This window comes from Struthio camelus, chromosome W (assembly GCF_040807025.1).
Source record: "Struthio camelus isolate bStrCam1 chromosome W, bStrCam1.hap1, whole genome shotgun sequence".
NCBI lineage: Eukaryota > Metazoa > Chordata > Aves > Struthioniformes > Struthionidae > Struthio > Struthio camelus.
Window position 1 is genome coordinate 33,168,762 of NC_090981.1, and position 24,412 is coordinate 33,193,173.

Consider the following 24,412-nt stretch of genomic DNA (forward strand, 5'->3'; position numbering starts at 1 on the left):
GACCAGGTCATCACACTTGATCAAGACAGTCAGAAGTGCACTTTATAAAACGTGCTCATTACCACAGATACACTTCACGAGACGCAAAACCTGCACAGTCAGCATTTAGGCACTATGGTGATAATCACAGAATCACAGAATCGTTTAGGTTGGAAGGGACCTCTGGAGATCATCTAGTCCAACCTCCCTGCTCGGAGGGAGCAACAGTACTTCAGAGATTAGTAAAGCCTGAAGGCAGGAGAGAGACTCTTCTATCATTAGAGCACTGGGATACTGAAGATCAGCTAAAGGGCAGCAGGGCATTAACAGGGAAATATTTTATACTTCTCAGCCATCAATCTCTCTCAGCTGAATTCAGAAGTGCTCGGGAGCGATGCTGCTCTGACTCATAAGAAAAGCTAAGTATAGCTTCAAAATTCCAGTCCGGTCTTTGTACGCCCACTACAGTCAATTTAAGTTAGAGCTGTAAAAAAACGGGGAGGGTTGGTTTTTTTTTTTTTTTTTTTTTTGACTGAGGAGGGATAAACAAGTCTGGACAGATTAATTTTCCCTTTCTTTCCTCCTCTGCACTCCTTCCACCAACCTTATACTTTCTTCCTGTCTTTACACCTGGCAGAAACTTTTGTCAGAACTCCAGAACGATCAGATACATCGCCTCCGTAATTTTTCTTTTTTGTAGAGAAACTGGAAATCCCAAATTGCCCTTTTTCTCCCATAAGCGTGTGTCTTCTTTAAAATAATGGCATTCTTTTTAGGGGTAGAAAATACCTCTAATCATTCTACAACTACCAAATACTTTCTGGGGCTGACCAGAGACCTCCTCCTGCCTTCTCTGTCATCTCTGATACACCACTGCTGGGATTACACTTTCTTTCTACTCCACCTCCTCTTTTGCTGGGATAGGTGAAAGAGGATCTCTTATTTCCAGTGTGTGCCAGTGCTGAGATACTTCAGAGCATACCTGAATCACAGCAAACACCAAGTTAGAAATGCCTCTCTCAATTCACTGATTCATCTAATGAAACTGAAAAAATAAGTTGAAAAATACGGCTAGATAGAAAAGAGAGCGCTTAGACCATAAGATGAAGGGTACATCAGATAAACCAGCTACAAATATGTCAGAAGGAGCTGCGTGGGGGCCAGCTAAGAGACTCAGGCAAGACTACTCAATGCTTACTGAAATGTAAAAATTAAGAGATGAAAGCATTTTTAGTTTATTCTGTAACTCCTTTCCAGTACAACTGGAAACAACTCATTTCAACAACTCATTAGCAACTCAGCATTCTTATTTTCCATCACTCTAGGAAGACCCACAAACATCGTAAGGCACCACGAAGTTTAAGGCCTCATAAAGATATTGATTTTTTTTAGACCAATATTTAAGGATAAAGAAATCAAAGTTTGTTGGTTGTCATAGCCAATTCACAGTAATCAGATGGTACACAAAAGGTTGGTAAAATGAATAACTGTCAAGGTAGCTGTGACTGCCAAAAACTGACTCCCAAACTCTTTGCTGGGGGGAAAGAAAGCAAGAGAGGGGCATTAAAAATGACTCAGGTTCGCAGTACTAGAACATGTTCATAACTGTAAGAAATACCACATATCATAAGCCAACCACTCCCACTCTATTTACATGGTCTTCTTTCTTCCTTAAGGGTAACTTAAAGGACGCCGATGACCCAAGCACTAGTATTGGAGCCTATCACTACATGCTGGAGTCTAACATTGGAAAGACAATGCTGGAATTTCAGGTATAAGGAATAAAGCTCCTGCTTTATTCACTTGTGAATGAAGTAACTTATTTTCATGATTAATGTCTAACAGAAATTGTGGTATTTGAGGAAAGCAGTGAGAATGCTGTGATGATGCAGAATGAGAGGAAACTAGATTACGATCATAAGTGAGTGATTAAAGGCTAACTTCTCAACTCCACAATAATAATAAGTAAAACGGTGACATTGTGTAACCACAGTGTCAGAAAACTGATACAGCTGCTTTCCCTCCTGACTATTTAGACCCGCTCAAACACGCTCTCCACAGCGCTGCACTGAAATGACCATTTGATAAAACAGATTTGCCTCTTTGATTCCAATTCCTAATGAAAAATATCAAGCTAAATCTACATTATTGGAAAAAATACTGCGGAGAATAATCTTACATTGGACTGTTGCATCCTAGAGAGAGTATGACTTCCTGTTCTGGTATTTCAACGAAAGTCTAAAACACGGTACTGAACACAGGTGTATAAATTACCACACAGTATCCAAGGGAATAGGTTTAAGGACAAACATTCTTCTTGTAACGCAGGTCATCCTGGCAGGACGGTGACCACCTCTGGCACTCTGTCAGATTCTTTTCGAAATTTCACTCCAATTGAAAGAAGTTTGAGTCATCCCTTCAGGCAACTGATATATTGAGGCACTAATGAAATCTCCAGGCAGCTGTTTGTTTACAGCTTTCTAAATAACCCAGTCATATTTAAAACCTTCATCCATAAACAACTTTTTCATACAGGTACCAAAATAGACCCACATATTTCTGAGTCAGTTTGCTTTTCTTCCATTTGATGAAGTGTGAATTGGAGTGATGTCACATAAATCTCAAATAGCCTGCAGTATAGCACAGGGTTTCGGTTTTTGTTAATGAGTAACAGAAGTTAACTGGAAGTAGGTGCTATGTTATTGGAAGCATTCTGCTTCGCCTTACTGGCGCAAGCAGCACGTGGCCATCAAATGAGTGGAAAGGGGAAGCAATTTCGGGAACGTAATCCGTGTACTCCTAGAACATGCCCATTTTCAACTGCATGTTTCCAGAGCCTAGGCGTTTTGGCCGAGTTCAGAGCGGTCCCTGATAAGAGTGGCATATGTCTAACATACTAAAAGAAGAGACAGGGATGATGGCATCAGTGAAAAAGCTGTCGTATTTATTCAGTACCATAATTAATGATACTGTATTGGCAATGACAAACTTTCACGATTGCCGCCACGGCCTAAGTTTTGTCCTTTCGGTCCTTGTCTGACCTCATCCCTCTTTCTGAACCCAAGACGCACTTCATCCACGGAAGGAAACCAAAACCCTAGAAATCAGGCGTTGAGAAAGAACACTCTCAAAATGCAGAAACATTTAACAGACTAGGACTCTCAGGCCTGGGGGCAGAGGCATCTGTAAAAGAAAAGACGTTTGCAAATCCATCCCTTAACTGAAATATCCCACTTAAAACTTGAAGACCTTTCCTCTTCACTTTAACAAGTAAACCAAGAGGACTTAGTAGTTAGCTCAGAATCCCTGAAGTACTACCATTACAAATGAGTGAGAAGCCTTCCTGAGGGGAAAGATCGATATCCACTGAAAACCTGTTAAAAGCCAATGGTAAATGAGAACGAAGGTAACAGGTTTTCACACATGGGAAAATCAGAACAGGGACTGAGGGAGTTTATGCTACTTTCTCTGAATTACTGATTTTCTAAGATGATTTTCATCTGTTTCAGGGTCCGGCCCACGTGCTGTTGCAGGAGCAAAAGGAAACATTACAAATTGCAAAGGGAGCAATTGCCAGGCTAAATACTAACTAAGAATCACGAAAATCGTGATTTCCCACTGCATAACCAAAGAGACATTGAAGGGGGAGGGTGGGAACTACTTACACACAGGATATTGCAGATTTCCCTGTGATAAGCTATATATTATCATCTGTTCTTTTGAAATGCAAATGTTAGGGCATTTAATTTAAAAACAAACACAATGTTTGTTGTTTTTTTTCTTTTTAAATACGAATATTGAATGATCAAGAACCAAATGCAAAGGAATGTAGCATGAGACAACAGTGCTTTTGAAGCCCAAGCAAAACCTACCACACTCTTTAGCTTGAAGCCTCCAATCATGTAGCACACCCTTTGGGCTTCCTTCTCTTGTTAGAGATGAGTCACCCCATGGTTTGGGGAGCTTTTGCTTTGGGTTTGTGTGTTGTTTTGGGCTTTTTTGAGGTGAAGGAAGGGGAAAAGCTAAGAGGTATACAACAAGTGGTGGATACAGGTCAGATATTGGGTTACTAACTACTTCAGTCACAACATTTCTGGTACAAAATCTTTACCTGTGATAAAAGGAAGTTCTTAAGGTGACACCTCATCCTCATTTCATCCACTGATCTATTAGGATACATACTGTGAGTGGAGTACTGCTGTATACATACCACAGAAGAGGGCTGTACTATCTGTTAGGGCTAGTAAGCACGTTGCAGAATCTCACCATTTCAGGCAGCAAACAGAATTACTCAGTGCAAGTTCTTACTCTCCTTAGCAGGCCACTTGATCCATCTCCTATATTTTGCCATCTAAAGGAGAAAGAATTCATTGTATTGCACATGCGGTCTCCCTCACAAGCTGAAAAGAGTAAGGCAGCCAAGCTGATGACAAAGCTTACCAGCTAAAGGTTCATGAAAAGAACGGGAACTGAGGAATCTAGTTTAACACCTGGACAAGCAAACTAGTTCTTACAATATGAGTAAAGGCCTATGTTTTTTATGCAATGCAATAGAGATCATTTTCTCAGATGCCTCAGGGAATCCCTCTGACCTCTGCTTTGCCAAAAGATTCCCAATACGCTCAACAGCAACGTGCTAGATGCAAGAAAACAGCTGCAGGCCAACGTTTTGGGTCAAAAAAGAACAGCAAACGGACCTGAGATGAGAGAGGCTAAGATTCAGTCTTTATTCTGCCCACTTTGGAGCAAGGGTTTGAACTGCATCGCCGACTACAAAAATCCCTGTGGCCCACTGGATTAGTCTTTATCTTTCTCTCTTTCACTCTCTACAATTCAAAGAGTAAAAGTTACGGGCCCTCTGACAGTCAGACACCGACTCTATAGCTTAATAGCTGGACAGGTGTGGATTTAACAGGGCCTGAGTAGGTAGCAGTCCGGTTTAGCACAGGTGTATACAGCTTCAGAGGCTCTATGCCTCTCCTCTCCAGCTCTCCCCACTTGCCATTAGCATCCATCCAAAACCTCCACAGGACCTCGGCATCATGCAAACAGGATGATTTTAGAAACATTTCCATTTTAGAACAGGAAAACTCTAGAAGTCCAAAATGTTGCAGGATGAGAACAAATTTCCATCTCAGCTGCACTTGGAGGTATTCCAAATGTAATAAACATCCAGACAAGGATCTAGTTCAGTGCAAAATGCACAGCGTCACGTAAAGGTATCTACTGACCCATTAAAATGCATCAACCACATTTCAGTTGAACCAGTTGATCATCTTGTGTTCCACAGAAGTCCTAACTACTTAGAGAAGATAACCTGACAGCTTCAGCTGCATTTAAATAAAACCAAATACCTTGATAATCGGTAATAATTTTGCTTATGGCCACTGGATACCTGCCCCAAAACTAACATCCTATTAGAGGAATGGTCTGTGAGATAGCAGCCATCAATATGTGGATCCATTTGTGTGTGTAAAGATAGTTACCTAACTTAGCGGATGACTTTCTTTTTGTGACTATTGCCCTACACAATTCAAAGTTTTGAAATTACCGAAACCGATATAGTAATGATTTGGGGCAAGGATTTCAGATTAATTTCAGATTATCATCGCTAGTGGACCAAACCCAGTTTTTGTGCTACGCAGATTTCTCACTGAAGGATAGAAAGCAAGTAATTTAAACTCTGCCATACTAGCAATATGCAGAAAGACAGAAAAAATATTCAGCCTGGTCACTAAGAGTTTGCAAGTGTTTCGGACGTTAGCGTCGCGTTCTCGGAGAGCTCTAATACCCGATCACTGTGACTGCAGATAAGGTTGCAATGGCCATCTAATGGCCAATAAAGGCTTCTTTACAAATCAATCTTAAACTTCTATCATTGAGAATATGACTATTTATTCAGTAGTCACGCATTTTCTATTTGCTTTGAAAGGGGAAATACTAGCTTCCAGCCGGCTGGCCATATGCCTTTCATTATACCTCTTAATGTGATTAGGATCAATTTTGTTTCTTTATGTCATCACCTTTAAACACCAAATCTGCCCTGTATTTTTTTCCTTTAAGAGCAAAGGTGTGGTTTTTGAAGATTTCGATCGGTAACCAGCATGCTCTGATTTTTCAGGAGCTGATGATCATCTTTCAGCTTTTGCACTGGAATGGGAGCCTTAAAGCCCTACGTGAAACAAAGTGTTCCCGGCAGGTAAGACACCACATCAAAAACTTGGCGGTGCGTGTGAGTGGTTAACTGCCTGGGGTTAAAATACTCCAAGAATTTTTTGGAAGTTCTGAATGAATTTGGTCTTCTTTTAATTGATACTGGACTTTGGATAAAGCTAAGTTTTGAAACAGATTTATGTTTTCTGCATTTATCTCTTGCTATCATCGCAGGAGGCCCAGACTATTCCTCAATTCTATCTACCAAGACACAAGCAGAAAATTCACTTGAGCAAAACTGTAGCCACAGCATTTTTGCCTTCCGGTTTTGTGAAAACATTTGGAAATGTACTAGGTTGAACAATTTCAAGATATTTTAACTTCTTAAATTAGGCTATGTGCTGTATTACATTCCACAGATAATTTATGCATTCTCAGTTGTTCAGAGGGAAGAAAATCACTTTCAGCATTTAAATTATTGCTTCTCTTAAAGAGAAATCTTCATAGGCAGAAGATGTATTTAATTATAGCTTAACCTTGTAAACCTCTTATAAAGCAATTCAGTATCGGACGGGCATTTAATCCCCTTTCAGTGGGCAGTGTTTGAAAGACATACAGAATGTTATGGCAGGGTTGTTCAGTAATTTTTGCTCAGAGCGGAACGGTTCTGCCAGCAGCTGTTTAGTAAAATACAAAGCAAAGGCAAAACAGCGTACGTTACTAACTTCTATGTCTGTTGTCACTTTCCCGAATAATAGGAAGTAATTTCCTACTACTCCCAGTATTCCTTAGATGGAAGGATGAGAAGTCACATGGCCCTCGACTGGATTATGAAGGAGCAAGAATCTCCAGGAATTATTTCTCAAGAGCTGCAAGTGGCGCTTAGAGAACTGGAGGAAGCCAGGAAAGCTGGGCAGGAATTGAGGTTTTACAAAGAAAAGAAAGAAATATTGAGCTTAGCACTGAGTCAGATCTACAGTGATCAAGTTACCTCTTCCTCACAGGATGATCAAATGAGCTTGGCCCTGCGTGGCTACCACAAACCTTGAAGAAGGTGTTTGACATTGAACTATAACATGCATATTTTTCTCTGTTGAAAAGACCACATGCATAACTTGGTAACATTCTTTTCACTGGCTGTTTTAATTTCGGTATCTAGAAGCACTGACATCTTTTTTTTTTTTTTTTTTTTTCAACTTTTCATTTTAATGGAGAGAAACTCTTCGGGTCAATGAAGTACTGATACTATGCTATACATAAATCTTAAAGGCAAACAAACTGCAGAAAACTTTCATGGTCATCTGGAGATTGAAGTGTTGTTCTGCACAAAGACTGTGCACATTTTCCTTGACAAAAATGTAAAAGCTATAATCAAAAACCTACAGACTATTAGCAGTAAAAGATAAAACATTAGGCACTGGTATCTTTTTACTCCCAAACTCCTTCACAGCACCTATGCTTCCTCCTGGCAGCGCTAGCAGGTGCTATGGCTGAAATTCATTTAGTCTGTTTATTCAAGGGCAGGAATAGTCTTCTAAGCAAAAAAGCTGCACCACGCAATTAGTGTTCCAGGTTTCACCTGTTTCAATCTCGGCTGAAGTCAAACAAGACATTGTGAAGTTTTAAGGGCATAAATTAGGAAAATTATTAGATGGACTGTGTTCTGCCTAGTACGAATAACAGATGCCATGTGGTAATAGCTTCTTTTATGACTTTGGAAAACTGCCACGCTCTGATTCTGCTGTCAAGCAAGATCTCTCACCAGGAGAGTTTCTCTTTTTCTTCCCTTTCAGAGAACAGTGATTCACATGCACTGAAGCAAATAGCTACTGAGCTTTAAGATCTTCCCTTCCCCCACCCCGTCAGTCCAATTCTTCTGCCAGAAGTTACCACCCCAGGAGCAGAGTCAGCAGCATGTGCCTGTATGAGGCGCACACATACGCTTGTCAGCCTGCTATTTTAGCTGCTGATGAAGGCAAACATGTGCTAAGTAAGAAGCCAGACAATGAACGTGGACACATTTCCTCCTGATTCTTCTGCTCTGTAGTAGCTTCTGCAAGAAGAACGGAGACCTGGCAGAGCTGTAGTTTAAATCATCTCAGTGACCTCAGCAGTAATTCCTAACATCATTAAAATATACCTTCAAACGTCATGAATTTCAGCATAAAAGAGAGAGACTTCAGACAGAGGAGGAAGAGGTGAAGAGAGTTCATTTTAGTCTCTAGCACAAGTATGGGCCCAGCTATGTCACTATTCTGAAATAAAGAGACATGGGAACCGGTCAGCAGGAATGATCCTGCTGCAAAATCATCCACACCACTGGTAATTGCAGCCCACTGCTGTGGGACGCAGCCTCACTCCAGAGAGAGATAGCTGAGCTCTCTGATGAAGGATGTGTGATGCTTGGCCAGGGTTCAGGCTTCGCAGAGAGGGAGAGCCAAGTCACCCTTAGAGTACTGTAGCCCACCTACAGTAACCGCAGCTGGGGGGGGGGAAAAAAAAAAAAAAGGCAGAGGGAGCACACAGTTTTGGAAATTTTTGGAGGTTTATTTTTGAAGGAGCCACTTCACTTGGCAGACAAACAACCACTACTGTTTTCGTTGGTGGTGGTGCTGGCCTATTGAACATGGAGCTTCCACAGAAGGAAAGAAAAGAAAGCAGCCTTTTCAGTAACCTGATAGTGGCATGGACTTGAAGAGTTTGGGATTCTTTACTTATTTCATCCCACTGAGGAAGGCGCTCACTTTATTGGCAGGAATCAAATATAGAAGGCGTCCCAAGAACAGAAATTCCTCTTAAACATTGTTATTTTGGATGAAAAATGGGTGTAAAAAAGGTGGGATCTTGACCTGCATACCAGAAAATACAAAATTCTGATTTTTTTTTTTCCTAACTTTTAAAACTTTGCTTGGGTCACTGTAAAATGCCCTTTGTTCAGGACATTTCAAATATATAACAACAAAATGAAAATAATTTTTATACACCACCAAGAAGTTGTATATACTTCCCTGTGCATTTATGCTGAGTAATTTAGGTAGGGGGTTGACTCCCGTCAATGTGGTATCTAAAATATTTAAAATAGCAGACGACAGAGAACTAGAATAACTTGGATTGCTTTGATTTTTTGGTTTGTTGATGAGATGCAGAAATAAACAAGTCTTACCACAATGGACCAACTGATACTTATTTCAGTGTTCACACTTTACTTTTCCTATTAGCTACTTCCACTGCAAGGATTTACACAGCTATCAAACCTGGAAAGCATAGACAAACTAAATAGAGGCCAAATCCTAGACCTCCATGAATTCTTTAGGCTAAGGAGAAACTACCTTTGGCCGGACTCAGCGCTTCATTTCGTGCCAACGAGGACTGTCCTCCTTCGCCTTTCCATTCTCTTCTCTCCCCACTCCTGTCCCTCTCCATCACATTTCTACCTTATGGCCTGGGTCTGGTCAGCACTGACTACGTTCAGACACCCAGGAGCACATAAGTCTTTCTGGGCTGCGCGCGCTCCAAGCTGCTCCTCCTATTGTTAGAGGTAACTTTGCAGGCGCTGCCATTCCAGCAAAACGCCTAAGCGCTTTCTGATGGGAATTTCGTATTCTATCTCTAACAGCCTACACTGTGCCAGTACACAAACCGTCTATTGTTACAAGTTGAAACCCGCTATTGCCTATTTGGAGCACAGACAGCGTCTGCTTACATCATTTATTTCCTCAGTACATTTCAAGCTTTACTTTGATCTTACACTCAGGAGATACAGACCTGTCTAAGTTCTGGAAGGGATGTATTGAGCGACAGTCTATTGGACACCCTCCCAATATTTACATACCACAACACAGTGGTTTGCCAAACGTTAGGTAGATATATAGTCATCTTACTGTGCAACCACATTGTTCTTTCAGTGGGACGCCTAAGTAAACGATGCTTCAACATTTTATAGAATTCAATTCCTGCTCAAGGGAGCTGGGAAGTAAAGGCTACTCTAGTGTGTCAAAAGAGGCCTATGAAATGTTGCCCTCTCTGCTCTTCTGCCTGAACTCTTGAGCTACCTGAGGACAGAACAGTAAGTACGTCTTTCAGCTTTTTCCATCACAGAGGGATAAAGTTGTAGCGGGAGATTTGACTCCATGAACACAGTGAATTGCGTCCAGTTAATTCAGAAGCGATGACAACAGTTGTTTGCTACATAAATTGGTAGACAGAGAAAACAAGAACCCCTTGACCCGAGATGCTCACTCCTATCAGAAGTCTTGTATCATTTACCTCGACAAAATCAGTAGCGAAGGTTCTGCCAGAACGTATAATCAGAGATGGTATTTTACCAGATGTTTGTGAAAGCCCAGGCCTCTTTTGTCTTCACAGCATGAAAGAGAGGCTTAAGGAAGCTCTGCTTTGCCACCTGAGCAACTTCATCCCAGGCACTGCTTGCACACAGTAAAACTTGGATTTGCAGGATCCAAGACAAGTGGCCTTAGAGGGGAAAATAAAGAAAATTAGGGTAAATATTATTACTCAGGGTGAGATGACGCAATTTACCGCATCTTAAAGCTTAGCTCTGGTTTCAGTATACCTCAGTCAGACCAATACCGACAGTAAACGGTAACTTCTGCGGCAGAACGAAAAACGGCCAAACTTCAGAACGCGTTAGACATGACCTTTGGAAACAGAGGTTTTTCTACCTCTACTGAGAAAGAAGTTCATTAGTGTCATCCACAACTCTCCCTCTTCCTAAGGGAAACAGCCCACAAGACTGATGATCTCACCTCAATGAAACCAAAACTCAGAGAGAATCTGACAATACACTGAATCACAAAACCTGGAGCAGAGGATATCTTCATTTTCCACGTCCTTCTGGTTTTAGAATCATTTGTTTCTTTCTAGTCATGATATTTCCTAATCTAAAGGAATAGATGAATGAAAAAAGGTAAGTAACTCATCAGTACTCCTATCCTCTTTGTATATACGTGCTGTAATAATCTCTAACTTATAGCAGAGCTTTAGGGTGATATAGTAAACGAGATTTTTCCACCTTGCATCAAAGTACCCTGGTGGCAAAAAATAAGACATTGGCTTTTGCTGTATCGTGCACATACAATTTTAGCTCTCCCCTCAATACATATGTATTATGTTCATTTGCGGCTTCTCTATGACTTGGATTGCCAGCACGATACTTCTTGCAAGTCACAGGTAGGACAAAGTAAATTATACCTTTTAAATAGATAATACAGATGCAAAAAACAGGATTTTTTTTCCTGTAAGCAGGAGAGCATCTGGGTTCACAGCACACTTTTACGACAGCTATAAAAAGTTGCTGTGCTGATGGAAAAAAAAAGCATGTACGTTAGAGGAATGTTGACAATACTACTGGACCACCAGCCTCAGAGAAATAAGAGCTCTGCATATTAAGAGGTCAAAAATATATGGAATCATTGTTGCCATAATAGCAGTACAGATATTAAAACCTGTTACAAGATGTTGCGCAACAATGTGCAAGTCAGGATAAGGGAAGAGGGTTTAAACGAGTAATAAATGAGTTAACTCACATATTGTTCCAATTATTCATACAGCTGGAAAAAACTAGCTATCCTCCTCAAGGACTAGGAATTCACTGTGGAAGACAGGATACGATATACAGCTGTATTACACATCTATATCTACCTCTCTACCTACCTTTACCTCTCTATGTTGTTATCTACCTCTCTACCTACCTTTACCTCTCTATGTTGTAGGTACAACACAGGGACGTGCAAACAGAGTTTCACACATTTGTGATTCTCAGCTGAATTTTTGGCAATACTACATGCGAAGTATGTAACTTGCCTACAAATCATTGCAACAACACTTTACAGTGTATTCCGCAACAGGTCTCCTGAGGTATGCAAGTTTTCTGCAAACGGAGGCACAGAAGAATGAGATTCCCCCCTGCAAACTTCAGAATACCCAGCCACCCTCCTCCACCTTCTGGCAGTCTCCTTTGTGATGAGGTTTTTCCACTAGTTGGTAAGATAGGTGGAAAGACTGTTCTTGTTTCGTTCACTTGCTGATCAACTAGCACAGTTTCAGAATACTTGCCCTTTAAATGGGCAAGTGCTTCGTGCTTTACGTGCACTAAGATGAAATTAGTCTTCGAAAGAAGCATCTGCGTGCAGATGCTTAACACAACAAGAATGTTCTTGATGACAATCTTTGGAGGGAACTTCCTGCCCTTTTTTCAAAAGGACGTGGTTCATGTCTTAATGGAAATTTGTTTTCTTTCTTCACGTTATACCATTTTTTTTCACCTCAAGATCCAAAGAAGGGAGAAAGTATAACCCCACTGTGTGCATCCGTGCTCTTATTATGAATCTGCTTGCGAAAGAGACTGTCACACTGTTACCTGGGTTGCTTCTCAATCACTTTTCTGAATATGGTACAGCTGAATCAGTAACGTCTGTGCCAAATGATGCATATTTCAGAATATCTAGCCAGAAATTTCAGAACAGCGCTCATCCCCTGCAAAAAAATAAAAATACAGCTTTCCCAGCCAGCTGCCAGATGTTGACTGTGACGAGCGAGCTCCACAGCATAACAAGGAAGCCTGCGAAACCTAAATATACAGAATACTGACTTAGCTCACTACAAAGTGAACACAGGAAATTCTTACAAACAGCATGCAAGAAAAATAAACAGTAAGTAGCAGGAAAAAGTTAGCTTCGTTCTTTCATGCTGATATTAGCCATTGCAAGCATTATTCCAGTCATCCCTTGATGTTAAACTGAAATAACAATGATGTTATTTTATTCTGCACAACAGAGAAAAACCTGCCTGCAGTAGAGACCCAGACAGGCACGTGCTGGCAAAACTGTTACTGTAGGCATCACATCATATAATCATAAAGCAGTCAAGTTCCGTTTTCAAACGTGTTAAGTTTTGCCCTCAACTCCTCTACTGCTTTACAAGGTGATCGGAAACCTCACCTCCAGAGCACAAACGTGGTAAGTCAGACACACGATATAACTTACTATGTGGAAAAAAAAAACTCCTGATGTTCTCCAGTGCAACTTCTCCGGGTTCCAGAAACTACCAATGGAACCGGCTGGGAATGTGACAATGACTTACTTTCTTCTTTGGAAAATACTACTTAGCTCCAAAAAGAGAAGGAAGGCCGCAAAGTCTGGGTGCTTCACCCAGTACAGGATTACAAGTCACTGCTAACAGATGCGGTCAAAATTGCCTTGACACCCGCTGCCCGCAACATCAATGAACACTGGGGCTATGAATTGTTTTAGTCAAGGGGAAAAAAAGAGGCATCACTTTCTGCACCACTAAATATTTAACTATTTCTACAAAGCTGAACTGTTCATAAAGAAGAAACTGATTTCTGCAAAAGATTCCAGGGGTTAGGATTCCCTTGGGGTGTGGAAAATGAAAATTTCAGCACACCTTATAATGCGTCAGCCTCTCATTTCGGAGGTGGATAGTCTAATCCTTGCGCTACTATTTGTGACTAGACAAAGCAAGAGAACTTGAAACCAACAGTTTGTATCTGAATCACCTCATTTTCCCAAGAGAATGTGAATTCAGATTGAAATTTGCATTGCAAGTCTATGCGGTGGGGAGGCGGGTAGAACCCCCAGTATTTAAAGAATACAGGCTGGAAGAGGTCCAGAGAGGACAGCTAAATTCTGCCCCTAGACAAACTAAACTGTGTGTAAAGCATCCTGACAGATTCCACAGCTTTCTAGACAATATATACCGAAATATAACTCTCCTTACATCCTTTCCCCCAACATCTCAACCTTTTTGCAATTTCAGCCTGTTACTTCTCATCCTATCCCTAGCAGATGTAGAAGAGAGCTATTCCCTTCTTCTAGCATATTTCAAAACTGTTATCACATCTCTCCACTTGGTCCTCACCAGATGTCACAAAATCAGTTCCCTCACTCTTTCCTTGCAAGCCTCTGATCGTTCTTGTTATTCCAAGGAACACAAAGACTCATCGAGCGGGGCAGCACAAACTGAACAGAGTACTCCGGCTGAAGCCTTACCACTACAGTATACAGGATACATATCTTCTGTGTCTAACCCACAACACTTTACACATCCCAGCCTGAAGCTTGCGAGGACAGAGCTTGTACCAGGATGACGTGCTTCACTTTTATTCAGTTTGGGATCCGCTGTCTGTGCTGAACTATTGCCTCTAAATAGCACACAGCAGCCGTGAACGCCTATTTTTAACACCGCTACAGACAGCTGAGAGAGGAAAAGGAGGAAAGAAAAGATGCATTTCCTCCACGCTGTGCATTATAAGTTATTTCCTAAGTCAATACTATCCAGTGCCCTTCCCAAATAAGGAACCACGTTCATTGGTGAATGAAGGATAACAGATAAACCCTCTTTCACTTGATATAGCTGCAATGCACCATGCACTACAGATATCTTCACAGGATCTGCATCATTATTATATACTCATTCTACAAGTAGTGTTGCACGATTTGCACATGATCACATAGGAAGATTAGAATAGCCATAAAAATAGAACGCAGACCTCCCAGGTGCAACTGACGCATTTCAAAATCCTCCCGACTTGCAGGATGCACACAGTCCTCTCTAACTACCTTAATGTTTCTGAGTAATAATTAAAAAGTTACTTATTTGAAAAGCCTGGCTTATTCAGCTGTATTTGCTATACACTTCTATTCATACTCTATTTCACTGTAAGGCTTTGGAGAAGCTATCCAGAACCTCCACTGTCACAGAATTGTTAATTCTGGCCTCAGAGAAAAGGGATGCTCAGTCCAAAACACCACTAAATAACTAACTGTAATAACCAACTTTGTCAAGCCTAAATGTTAATGGCACCAACACAGCTGTGCAGTACTTTCTCCACTTCTCCCCCAACTCCTCTCAGTGGGGGACACTATAATCGTATCACATTCTCGTCTAGATGTAAAACAGCCATGAAGATGTAGCATGGAAATATGATACAAGCACGTACTGCACTTGCGTAAAATCCATGGCACAAAACTCACCATTGTAAACTTTAACACAGGAAAGTCAAAAGCTAGAGAGAAACCCTAGAGAGACAGTCAGCTGTTAACGACACATGTTGTTCTGTTGGTTTATCAAAAAAAGTCCCCCACCAGCGCTTAACCAAACAAATCGGGGCCCTTCACTCTCACTGGGGATGCCTTGACAAACTCACTCCGGTACTGCAGCAGGGACATGCTGTACAGCTGCATTTTAAGTGTCATCACAGAGGCAGACCTCACAGCAAAAACGCTGCTTTAAACCTGTTAACAACAACAGAGATAAGACAGCAGCCATTGCTTCTTCCTTCTTTTTTTACTCCAGTATTACAAAAAACGAAGCTTCAGAAGAACTGTACAATACGTTTAAATGCCAAAAGTTAAAAGAGAACTTCCCCAAAATTGAAATCACTGCAGATGTGACGTAATAAATACAAAAGTCTAAAAAATCCAGTAATGTCATTAGACAAATACAGTACCTAAATACTTTTATTTTTCTATACATGATTACTATGCAAAGGCCACTTTGTCCACACAAAATACTTTAAGACTGTCTCCTTCAGGTCGTATTGATTCTGCACTTTGAACATACAGGATTTAACCCATGTTTCCAAGTTACAAACATGAATGATCTGACAATACTATTTTACACCTCAGTCCACAACCACTAGCAAGAAATCTTTTTTAATATGTGCCCATAAACACTAATGTGACACACACAATTTTAACTGCATGAACACACACTACAGAAACTGTGCTGTTTCCACTTGCCTACTAGGGAGTACAGAAGCCTAAGATTCATACTTTCAACTGCAAAAACTGGACACGTATTGGTTAGATGTACTTTTTAAAATTAAACAGCTCAAAAAGATCTCACAGTTTGATGGTTCTTCCACATCGGAACTGGTTTAAGAAAAAAAAAAAAAAGTAGGAGGAACAGCTTAACAGCATGGGATGAAACTAGCTATACAAGTGACCTGTACAGCAAACTTGTAGATAGCATATTATGTAAACAGGGTAACCTAGGTGTTTGGGGGTTGCTTTTATATTGTGCTGATTTTGTACTGGATAAATCAGTTTACTCATTATTAGTATTACTTCGTAACTTGTGGACTGTAAACATAGTATTTTTTTTCCCAAAGCAGAATATTATCACCATCAAGGCTGAAATCCCATAATCTGCAGTCTGCGGAAATATTATATGATTCATGCAGTTACAGGAAGGGCATGAACGGTCACAGGCGATCATATATTGATAACATTTCTGCCTGTACCTGATGGTAGAGCAGGCCCTAGAATATCACAGGAGGACATGATATCAGATAAGTGACCAGGATCCTTCTTGCACTCAAAATGAAACTGGAAGGAGAATCATGTCCTTTTCTGCATCATTATCCTAAAATAAGCATTATTAAACACCACCCCTGAACCACGACACCTTTTATTGTGTCGGTCCCTCTCAAAAACAAGAAACCCGATCAACTGTCTACCACTTTCAAAAGACACAGGAATACGCTCAAGGTCAAATTCACCACAGGTCAACCAAGTTGTTTTTTCAAGTCAATAAATACATGGTTGTTTACTACAGTGGATATACTGGCTCCTATTTTGTGTGTGTTGGGCGGGGGGGGTGGGGCTTTTGTTTTTAAGCTCACGATTTATGAAGAGCTCTATCAACAACAGCAACATATACTGGAATAAAAGAAGTAACAGTAGTGGAAACTCTAAGTCAATTTCTTCTTTTTTTGGGTGGAGCACTTTTGCCATATGTTTGCCTTTTGATGCTTTTTGGCAAAAATAGGAGAAAACGCCACAAGAGCAGAAGTGAATTGCATCACTGATTAAAGGTACTGGTTTAAACTGACAAAAATCAGACTCCAGGTTTACTTCTTTTAAGACAACAATCAATCAAAAGCTAACGTTTCCACAGGGTAACTGCACCTCTTCTTAGTTGACGGTTCTTCCTGAACGCTGCCCGTTCTGCACTCAGGAACTCCGTGGGTACTGCAGTAAAGCCTCGGGTATTGCATTTCCCACTCCACTAAGATCTGCAGAAGTGGAAACTGCTCTGTAGAAATAAACACAATAAGCAAATCTTATTTGAACAACCTACTAGACCTCTATTGAAAAGTCTTCCGCTATAGCTACATCAGACAAGACTGCGAAAGAAGTAGAATTTCTGACCAAAGGCGGCTGCTTTTGTAGAAACTTACTCCTCTATCCATGGATACAGGAGTAAGAACTAAACTGAGTTCACAGAAGGGCTGCGTAAATTACACTTGCAAAAGCACAGTCCTGTCAATACAAGTCAGATCTCCCTGCAAAGGAGGGTTTGCAAAGGTAATGCACAGTAGGGCTGTACCAACAATTTCTTCCAAACGTGGAATAACCCATTTTCAGCTACAAGTTTCGTGCAGGACAAGCACTGCCATTAATGCCATAATACAGATATGATCAGTAATACAAACTGGACATTTAGAGCTGTACAAGGTGTTACTTAGTACTTTTCCTATTTCTTTGAAAAATAACACATATTATATATATACATTTAACATAGCACCGATGTGAGTGAATGAAAAAGACAGTCACAAGCTATGAAAACATCCAGATTACAGTCGCTAGAGAAGCCAATCACTCTTCTGTTCATTAAAACGGTATGACATAGGATAGCCGTTGTTTAAGCTCCTATCGTTTGCATAACTCGCTGGCTAACGCTTTTCTGGAGAGAGGTGGAGGGGTACTTTGCTAGGTCTTCTGTGACTGTCCAGCTCTGGTTTGTCTTCCATGACTATGAGGAAGAACAGTAACACCCTTCTCACATGGCAGTGTGCTTACACTTCTTGTGATATGAACGTTATCCACTAAGGAATGAGAAGAGATCACTAAACGTCACTTTGGATGACAGTCATAGTAACAACTGCTGGAGCCCCTTATTGGGCTGGGCAAACGTAAGAGCACCAACTTCATGTTCTCGACATCCTTCTCCCTCTCCCTTCACTGATTTTTTTTTTCCTTCTTAGATAATTAGAAATTTTCTGTCAACGTTTTCCCCTTCAGAAAACATCAATTCATCTGTAGCATCTTGCTTTCCACGCACCTTCCACTGCAACGCAAGGAGGGCTCAGACTCTGCCTGGTTTCTTGCTGTAGAAGACCCATCCTATCAATCACCTTTCAATTGGTATGCAGCAGGAGGCAAAGGGTGCTCCAGACTCCCTACTCCAGCCAGCTGCGCATGGGCAGCCTGCTGACCCCCTGACACCAATCAGCAAGAAAAGAGCCCCAGGAGCCCTCAGACCTGCAGCTTCCCGGCAGGAAACCAGAGGTCCTGGGAAAGACCTCTGGCGGCTGCTGTTCTGGAACTGCCCTGTCACCCAGGGTCCACACAGCTTGGACACCGCTCCCATGGGCTGCTCCAGAGCCAGGGACTTCCACATATCTCTGCCTGCAATTGCAGAAGACGTAGGCAGATACAGTTTCCAAAACGACACCAAGCAAGATGAAGATTTAGTATCAACCAGCTTTCCCTTAAATACAAATACCATATGCAACTTCCTTCGAAAAGCAGAGTTTATAAGCATTTTGGACTTGTCACTGTGGGGGACTATTTAAGGCATATCATCCGGCTCCATGTCTCTATTCATCTTTTTCCACACAGCTCCAAAATTTCAAAGCCACTGGCACCGAGTCCATGACTCACTCTCAGGCCTGTTTCCCAGGGATTCTTGTCTCTGCTGAAGAAGGATGTAGAGGTTTATGTACTTGCGTACACCATGGATAGATTAAGTTTAGCAGTTACACGTGTTCATGCAAGTAAGGGAAAGTGCAGCACTTTGCATTACCGTTAACAAAGCTGAATTGAGTTTCATTCGTTTCTATTCAGTCACGTTACAAAAGTCAGATAAAGATCACAAAGGTGATGCAAGCAGGGAACCACTAGAGCTCTGTCAAGACTGAGCCTTTGAAGACCTTCCAAATCTCTAATTAGAAATTTATTGCCATCTTTATTGCCATCTTTGATGTTTTTCTAAGCATATCATATGTCATTTTATCTTCCAATATTGCTGTGCTTTAAAGAGTTAAAAAGATAGAGACAACTCACCTGGAGAAAGTCGTACAATATATGTAAGGAGCAAATAGCAGCTACGCAGGAAAACGCAATAACGTTGATCAAAACCTGCCAACACATGAAAAAAAAACTGAAGAAATCTTATAGTTCTTCCAAAATATGCAGCAGTGTTTTCTTGTAGTCCTCGTGATTCTCAAAGGCTTCACTAAACAGCACTATGTCAATGTCAGACCAGCTTGGGGCAACAGTTCCTTTTGTATATGAGCCTATATACGATATATGTCAGAAAAAGGATTAGCATTTGATGTTTCACTCCTGTAATGCCACACTTTTTCCAGTAATCGGTTAAGCAGTTTAAGTCTCTTCATTTCTTAAGCTCTCTTTCTTTACCAAGTTTCAGGAATAATTTGTGGGCCTTTTCAACAAGCTAAGCAACATGATTATAGTATTACTATTTCAGATACGGAGGTGGCTTAGCACCAAAAATCACACACGCAGCTCCTGCTTTCTTCCCTGGGTGCTGAAGACGGTTAGGTGCAGTATGTTGGTGATCAAACACAGCAGGCAGAAGGCCAGAGCAGGCAGAACCCGGACGGAACTGGGTGCCAAGCAATTAGTTTTCCAGTAGTACAAATAACGCAGACACTCTTCGATCCTGATAGGACTGTGTTCCACCTGTAACAAAGCTTCCGTAAGTTATGTGACTCCAGAACAGTGAACCTGTCCCAAGACATTCGATATCGACCGAAAGGATTCGGGTTAAAGTAATGGCCAGTCTGCAGTTAACCTGCCTCTGTCATCTAGCGCACTCAGTACAACTCAGAGCAATCTCCCCTGTTCACGGCAGACAGGCTTCACACAGAGTAAGCACGGGCAATAAATGAAACTCTTCCTACTAGAACTGATTCTTTCAGAATAAAATGCAGAGAATTCTCTTCTACTCTTACCCGCAGTGTGTCAGATTTGTTAGGCATACTATGTGATTCAACTTTAACTGGTATCAGCTCAATATTTCTATAGAAACTAAGTCAGTCACTGGTCTTACAAACAATGGGGCAAATGTGGACTTGCCCAATGAAAATGCTGTAAAAGATATGTTGCAGTTATTAGACATCTATGCCCCATCAGCTGAAAATTAAGAGACAAGAACCTCTTCAATTTGGCTCTAACACTAATCTTTTACAGTTACTAATACCTTAGTCCTTAATTTAAATACAAAGAAATTTCAATGTGTACTCTTACTCCTACTGTGCCCTGCAGCTGCTAGGTAACTTTATGAGGCATACAGGCTCCAGTCGCAACCCTCTTGATAAAACAGCACTGAGTGAAGAAAAGGAAGCTTTGCTGAGTGGAAGAAACAGAATTTACCGTAACAAGATGAGCTATGGGGAATGGTAAAAAAAGCCTTATTTCAACTAGTAATTGCCACGATGTCCACAGCACAGGAAATGCTTTAAGGCTCTGGGGTAGGCCAAAGCTCTTCAGAAAAACTCTGCCCTTCTTCTGGTGTTTTAAACTCCAGTATATTCCCTGGTGAAGACCTAGTGGACTTCCGAGCTTGACTGACAGAAATTAGAAGCTCGAGCTTCATTTGCTTGAAAGTGGAGCAGTGAAGAGTCCCTCATTTCCTACTTATTCATATATTATTTCAAATGACATTATGCCACTGATAGCAACATGAAGATAACGATCCTGTACTGTCATTTTATCAAACGCAGTTCCTTCGCAGTAAAGCTTCGTTACAGGCTTCTGCTACAATTTTCCTGCCTTTCTATCATACCTCTACTAAGCACTTAGTATCGCACTTTTGTGCTCTCCCAGCGTAACTACTGCAAACTTTCCTTTCACATTCATTGCTCTTCCATGTCCCAAAGAGTCACGTTTAAACGTTAATCAACTCCACTCGCCAAGTTGTGTTAGCTTGCGTATCTCTTGTCTAGCTTTCCAGTGCATTTGGGCGAGAAGCCCCTAGGTCCGCAATGCTGGCTGGCTGTCTTATTAGACACACTTGCCTGAAGCAAAAATGGGGAGGTTTTCTGCCCTGAGACAGCCAGCAACACGGAAGACGCTCTTACTGCAATAATGTGAAATGAAGAACAGGAAGCTTAGCCTGCCTTGCAGTGAACCAAAATGTGATTCTCCAAAAATAAGCAGAACCACACCTGTACTAATTTGCTTTATAAAGAGGTATCCGTACAGGTCAAAAAATGGGTAAAAAACTATGCTGAGGCAGTTCCCAAAAAGCTTTGGATTCCTTCATAACCGACAGTGAACTCCAGCAACTGAAGTCATCGTTTATCCTTCTAGAAACTGCTGGGGAAACGTACCGCAAAAACGAGAACCAGCGCAACAACAGTTGCCTCGCAGAACCCAACTTTTAACAGTTTGCAAGATTCATCACTAGAAATAGAGCTCAGCACTTCCCCTGAACGTTCCTGGCTGACTGACCTATGGGGAGTTTGTAATACAAATAAAGAGAGGTTTAGTTTATGATATTCAAGGGTATGACCACCCTGGGCATTCTGACCTTGGCAGACCATTTGCAGCAGCCACTCTTTAGGTCAGAACAACAAGAGTGGATCAAAGGGCCTTTACCACAGAGCCAACATATTTAGTTTGATTACTGTACAATTATTGTGTATTTACTACAGCTGAAGCCTTTATGCTGCCACAAACACTGGCAGGCTGTAGGCAAATTCTTCTCCTAGTGGTAACATGGTCAAGGCTTGTCTGTGTCAGCATTTTCTTAAAGGCCTTACATAAAACTTCCACACCTACAGTTTTCCAAATGCACACGGATGCGCTCTCTTGTGCGAGCGCCACACAAAGAATTATCAATACCTAAGCCAATTCTTAGCCATAGCTTGTCCTTACAATAGTAAGCAGAATGCTGTAGGAGGACTGGGCAAACATGAGAGTATCAGTGAACATAAACTAAAGATGACGCAAGATTTCCACTGCTTTTTCCTCCGGCTTCTGATAGAGGACCATTTACTGACAGAACAGTAGGCCACGTCTGTCTGTTTATAGCAAAAACGTTAATACTCATCGCTACAGACATTCTAGAAACAAGCAGAGTTATATTTCATAACTGCAGCAAAACACCCACTTCATTACCACGAAGCTGAGACAGAAATATTGCAATCATAACCTCATGCTCTCTGTATGTACTTTAAGCCTCATCTGTTTCATGACAAAACGTAGACTGGGTTTTAAAATAGTTAGCACAGTGAGTGCTCCCCCTGACAAGGGACAGGGGCATTCAGGTTCATTAAGGTTTAGCTACATCAGCTCGATTCTGTTCTCAGTGCCAAGTGCTTTCTGCATTAAAGCTTTTGTTAAAAAACAGTAGCAGGAACAATGAGCAAGAAAAATGTGAGTATTTAGCCTTTCCTCCCCTACCACCCCCATGTGACTGAAAGTCCACAGCACAGTCATCTGCTTAGGCTGAACAGCTTTCCTACATCTCTGGATGGCTGCAAAGTGACAACCTTGTTTCTCACGGTGTTGCGCGCTATGGATAGCCTCGGGCACAAGTTATAGAAACTTCTATAGTCACAACGTGGTTTGTTCTGAAACACATCCAAGAAACACTCTTTTCTCTCTCTCGTCATCCTCTTACAGTTGACCTGTTGGGATAACGTATTCCACAGAAATAATTTAGAAGTTGACAAACATGCTGCATGGTGAACTAAGGACTCTCAGAAGCCGAGATTTCTGAGGTTTTACGTACTCTACAAAGGAGGAAAACTCCAAGCCACATCCATAAATCATGCATGGCAATAAAAAGTTCTGTGAGTGACTGAGCTTCAGGCATGGTTTTCTTGTGGGCTTCATTCCCAATGGCTTCTTTCATGTGGAATAAGAGATATTTCACAGAAAATTTACTCAAAAAGTCCTCAGAAATAGTTACTTCAGATGGTTGGAGAAGTGATGTAGTATAACAACTGCAGAGACTTTTTCCATGAAGGGCACAGCACCTAGCTGGTTTCGTATAGCATGCCTTCTGTCAGCTTGATACAAAACTCATTTTCTGGACATCTCCTGCCGTATACATGGGAATAGTAGGATCGTGGAGAACGTACTCTCTTGCGTGAATACAGATTTGTTTTTCTTGAACCCTCCATTTAGACAGAACCAGTACCCTCACCTGAAAGGACTTCCAAGTACCTTGCAAATTATTTACATTAGGCAAATGTGTCGAATTGTTGTAGAGAAGCACTTGTGATTAGCCCATTTCTCTCTTCAACTGAGAACATGACAGTGGTTAACTCCGCCAGATTCGCAGCTGAATAGCGACTCTCATTAGAAACTGCCATTAATGCAGTGGAGGCCAGGAAAAGCCACTTTCAGGAAGGTATATCAGTGAGGCCATAGCATAGCACAATATTACGTTCCCTAAGTGGCCAACAAAAAGAAAGGCAAACAAACAAACAATCATTTGGCTTAAAAAATAGCCTCTCCTGCTGAAAAAGATGCTGATTGTTTTTTGCATTCTAAAGAACCCTGCCAATAAAATCTGCATCAGCATTACTCTCAGGAAAAAAACATCACAGGCCAGAGCAGAGGCGTATTTACACCACGGCTGACCATGATAAGGCATTAGTATCTCTGATTATTTTCTGTTTTATTTATTTTTGTGTTGCGCACAAAGACAATCAGCCTTGCCCTAGATAGGAATGCTACAACTTAGGACCCAAATGGATACAAGCAAACATTATTACACTCGGATTTAAAGTGCTGTACTTGCGATACTTAGGGGGCCTGCACACACTAGGCTATGGTTGGTACACACTCAGAGAAATTACAGAGAGCAAAGAAGAAAATCTCTTCAATCATGCTGTTCTATCCACCTGTTAACGCATGACTATTCCACTAAAAATGCCGAAGATGAAGTATAAATATTATTTGTGTATGCATAAGCTATTTTTCAGTGGCAAGATATGCTTTTAGGTCCAAAGTAAATTTCTCTATTGAATTCAAAATAAATACAGGCTCAGTTTACATAAGAGAGAACAGACACCAAAAACCAGTGTGACCCGCACTGAGAGCGGAAAAGGCAACATTCTCACCTCTTCAGGGTCCCGAAGCATTTCTCTCAAAACCTCTATCTCGCAGCTCTCCTAGTGATGCAAGAAGTCCAATTCTCCAGAGCTGCACCGTTAACAAAATCTTTCCCACCTCAATTACAGATCCAGATT

At 41.2% G+C, this 24,412-nt stretch overlaps 1 protein-coding gene and 2 long non-coding RNA genes across 5 annotated transcripts in view; 1 reads left to right on the plus strand and 2 right to left on the minus strand.

Annotated features, from left to right (window-relative positions):
• LOC138064060 (protein limb expression 1) overlaps positions 1-9,309 on the plus strand; it is a 39,415-nt gene extending 30,106 nt beyond the window's left edge. The window contains exons 4-6 of the mRNA XM_068924866.1: positions 1,656-1,751; positions 6,101-6,178; positions 6,891-9,309. Coding sequence (XP_068780967.1) covers positions 1,656-1,751; positions 6,101-6,178; positions 6,891-7,181 — 465 coding nt within the window. The 3' untranslated portion in view covers positions 7,182-9,309. The remainder of the gene's footprint in view (positions 1-1,655; positions 1,752-6,100; positions 6,179-6,890) is intronic.
• LOC138064062 (uncharacterized) overlaps positions 1-10,531 on the minus strand; it is a 34,168-nt gene extending 23,637 nt beyond the window's left edge. For both annotated transcript variants that reach the window (XR_011137291.1, XR_011137290.1), the window contains exon 1: positions 10,399-10,531. This is a non-coding gene — a long non-coding RNA (uncharacterized lncRNA). The remainder of the gene's footprint in view (positions 1-10,398) is intronic.
• Positions 10,532-17,027: 6,496 nt separating this feature from the next.
• LOC138064063 (uncharacterized) lies at positions 17,028-24,412 on the minus strand. Of its 2 annotated transcripts, none has more exons than XR_011137292.1 (3): positions 24,284-24,412; positions 19,245-19,886; positions 17,028-17,211 (listed from the first exon to the last, which is right to left on the minus strand). It is a non-coding gene; the product is annotated as an uncharacterized lncRNA (long non-coding RNA). The 2 variants fall into 2 exon arrangements; XR_011137293.1 differs by lacking the exon at positions 17,028-17,211 and adding an exon at positions 17,899-18,876.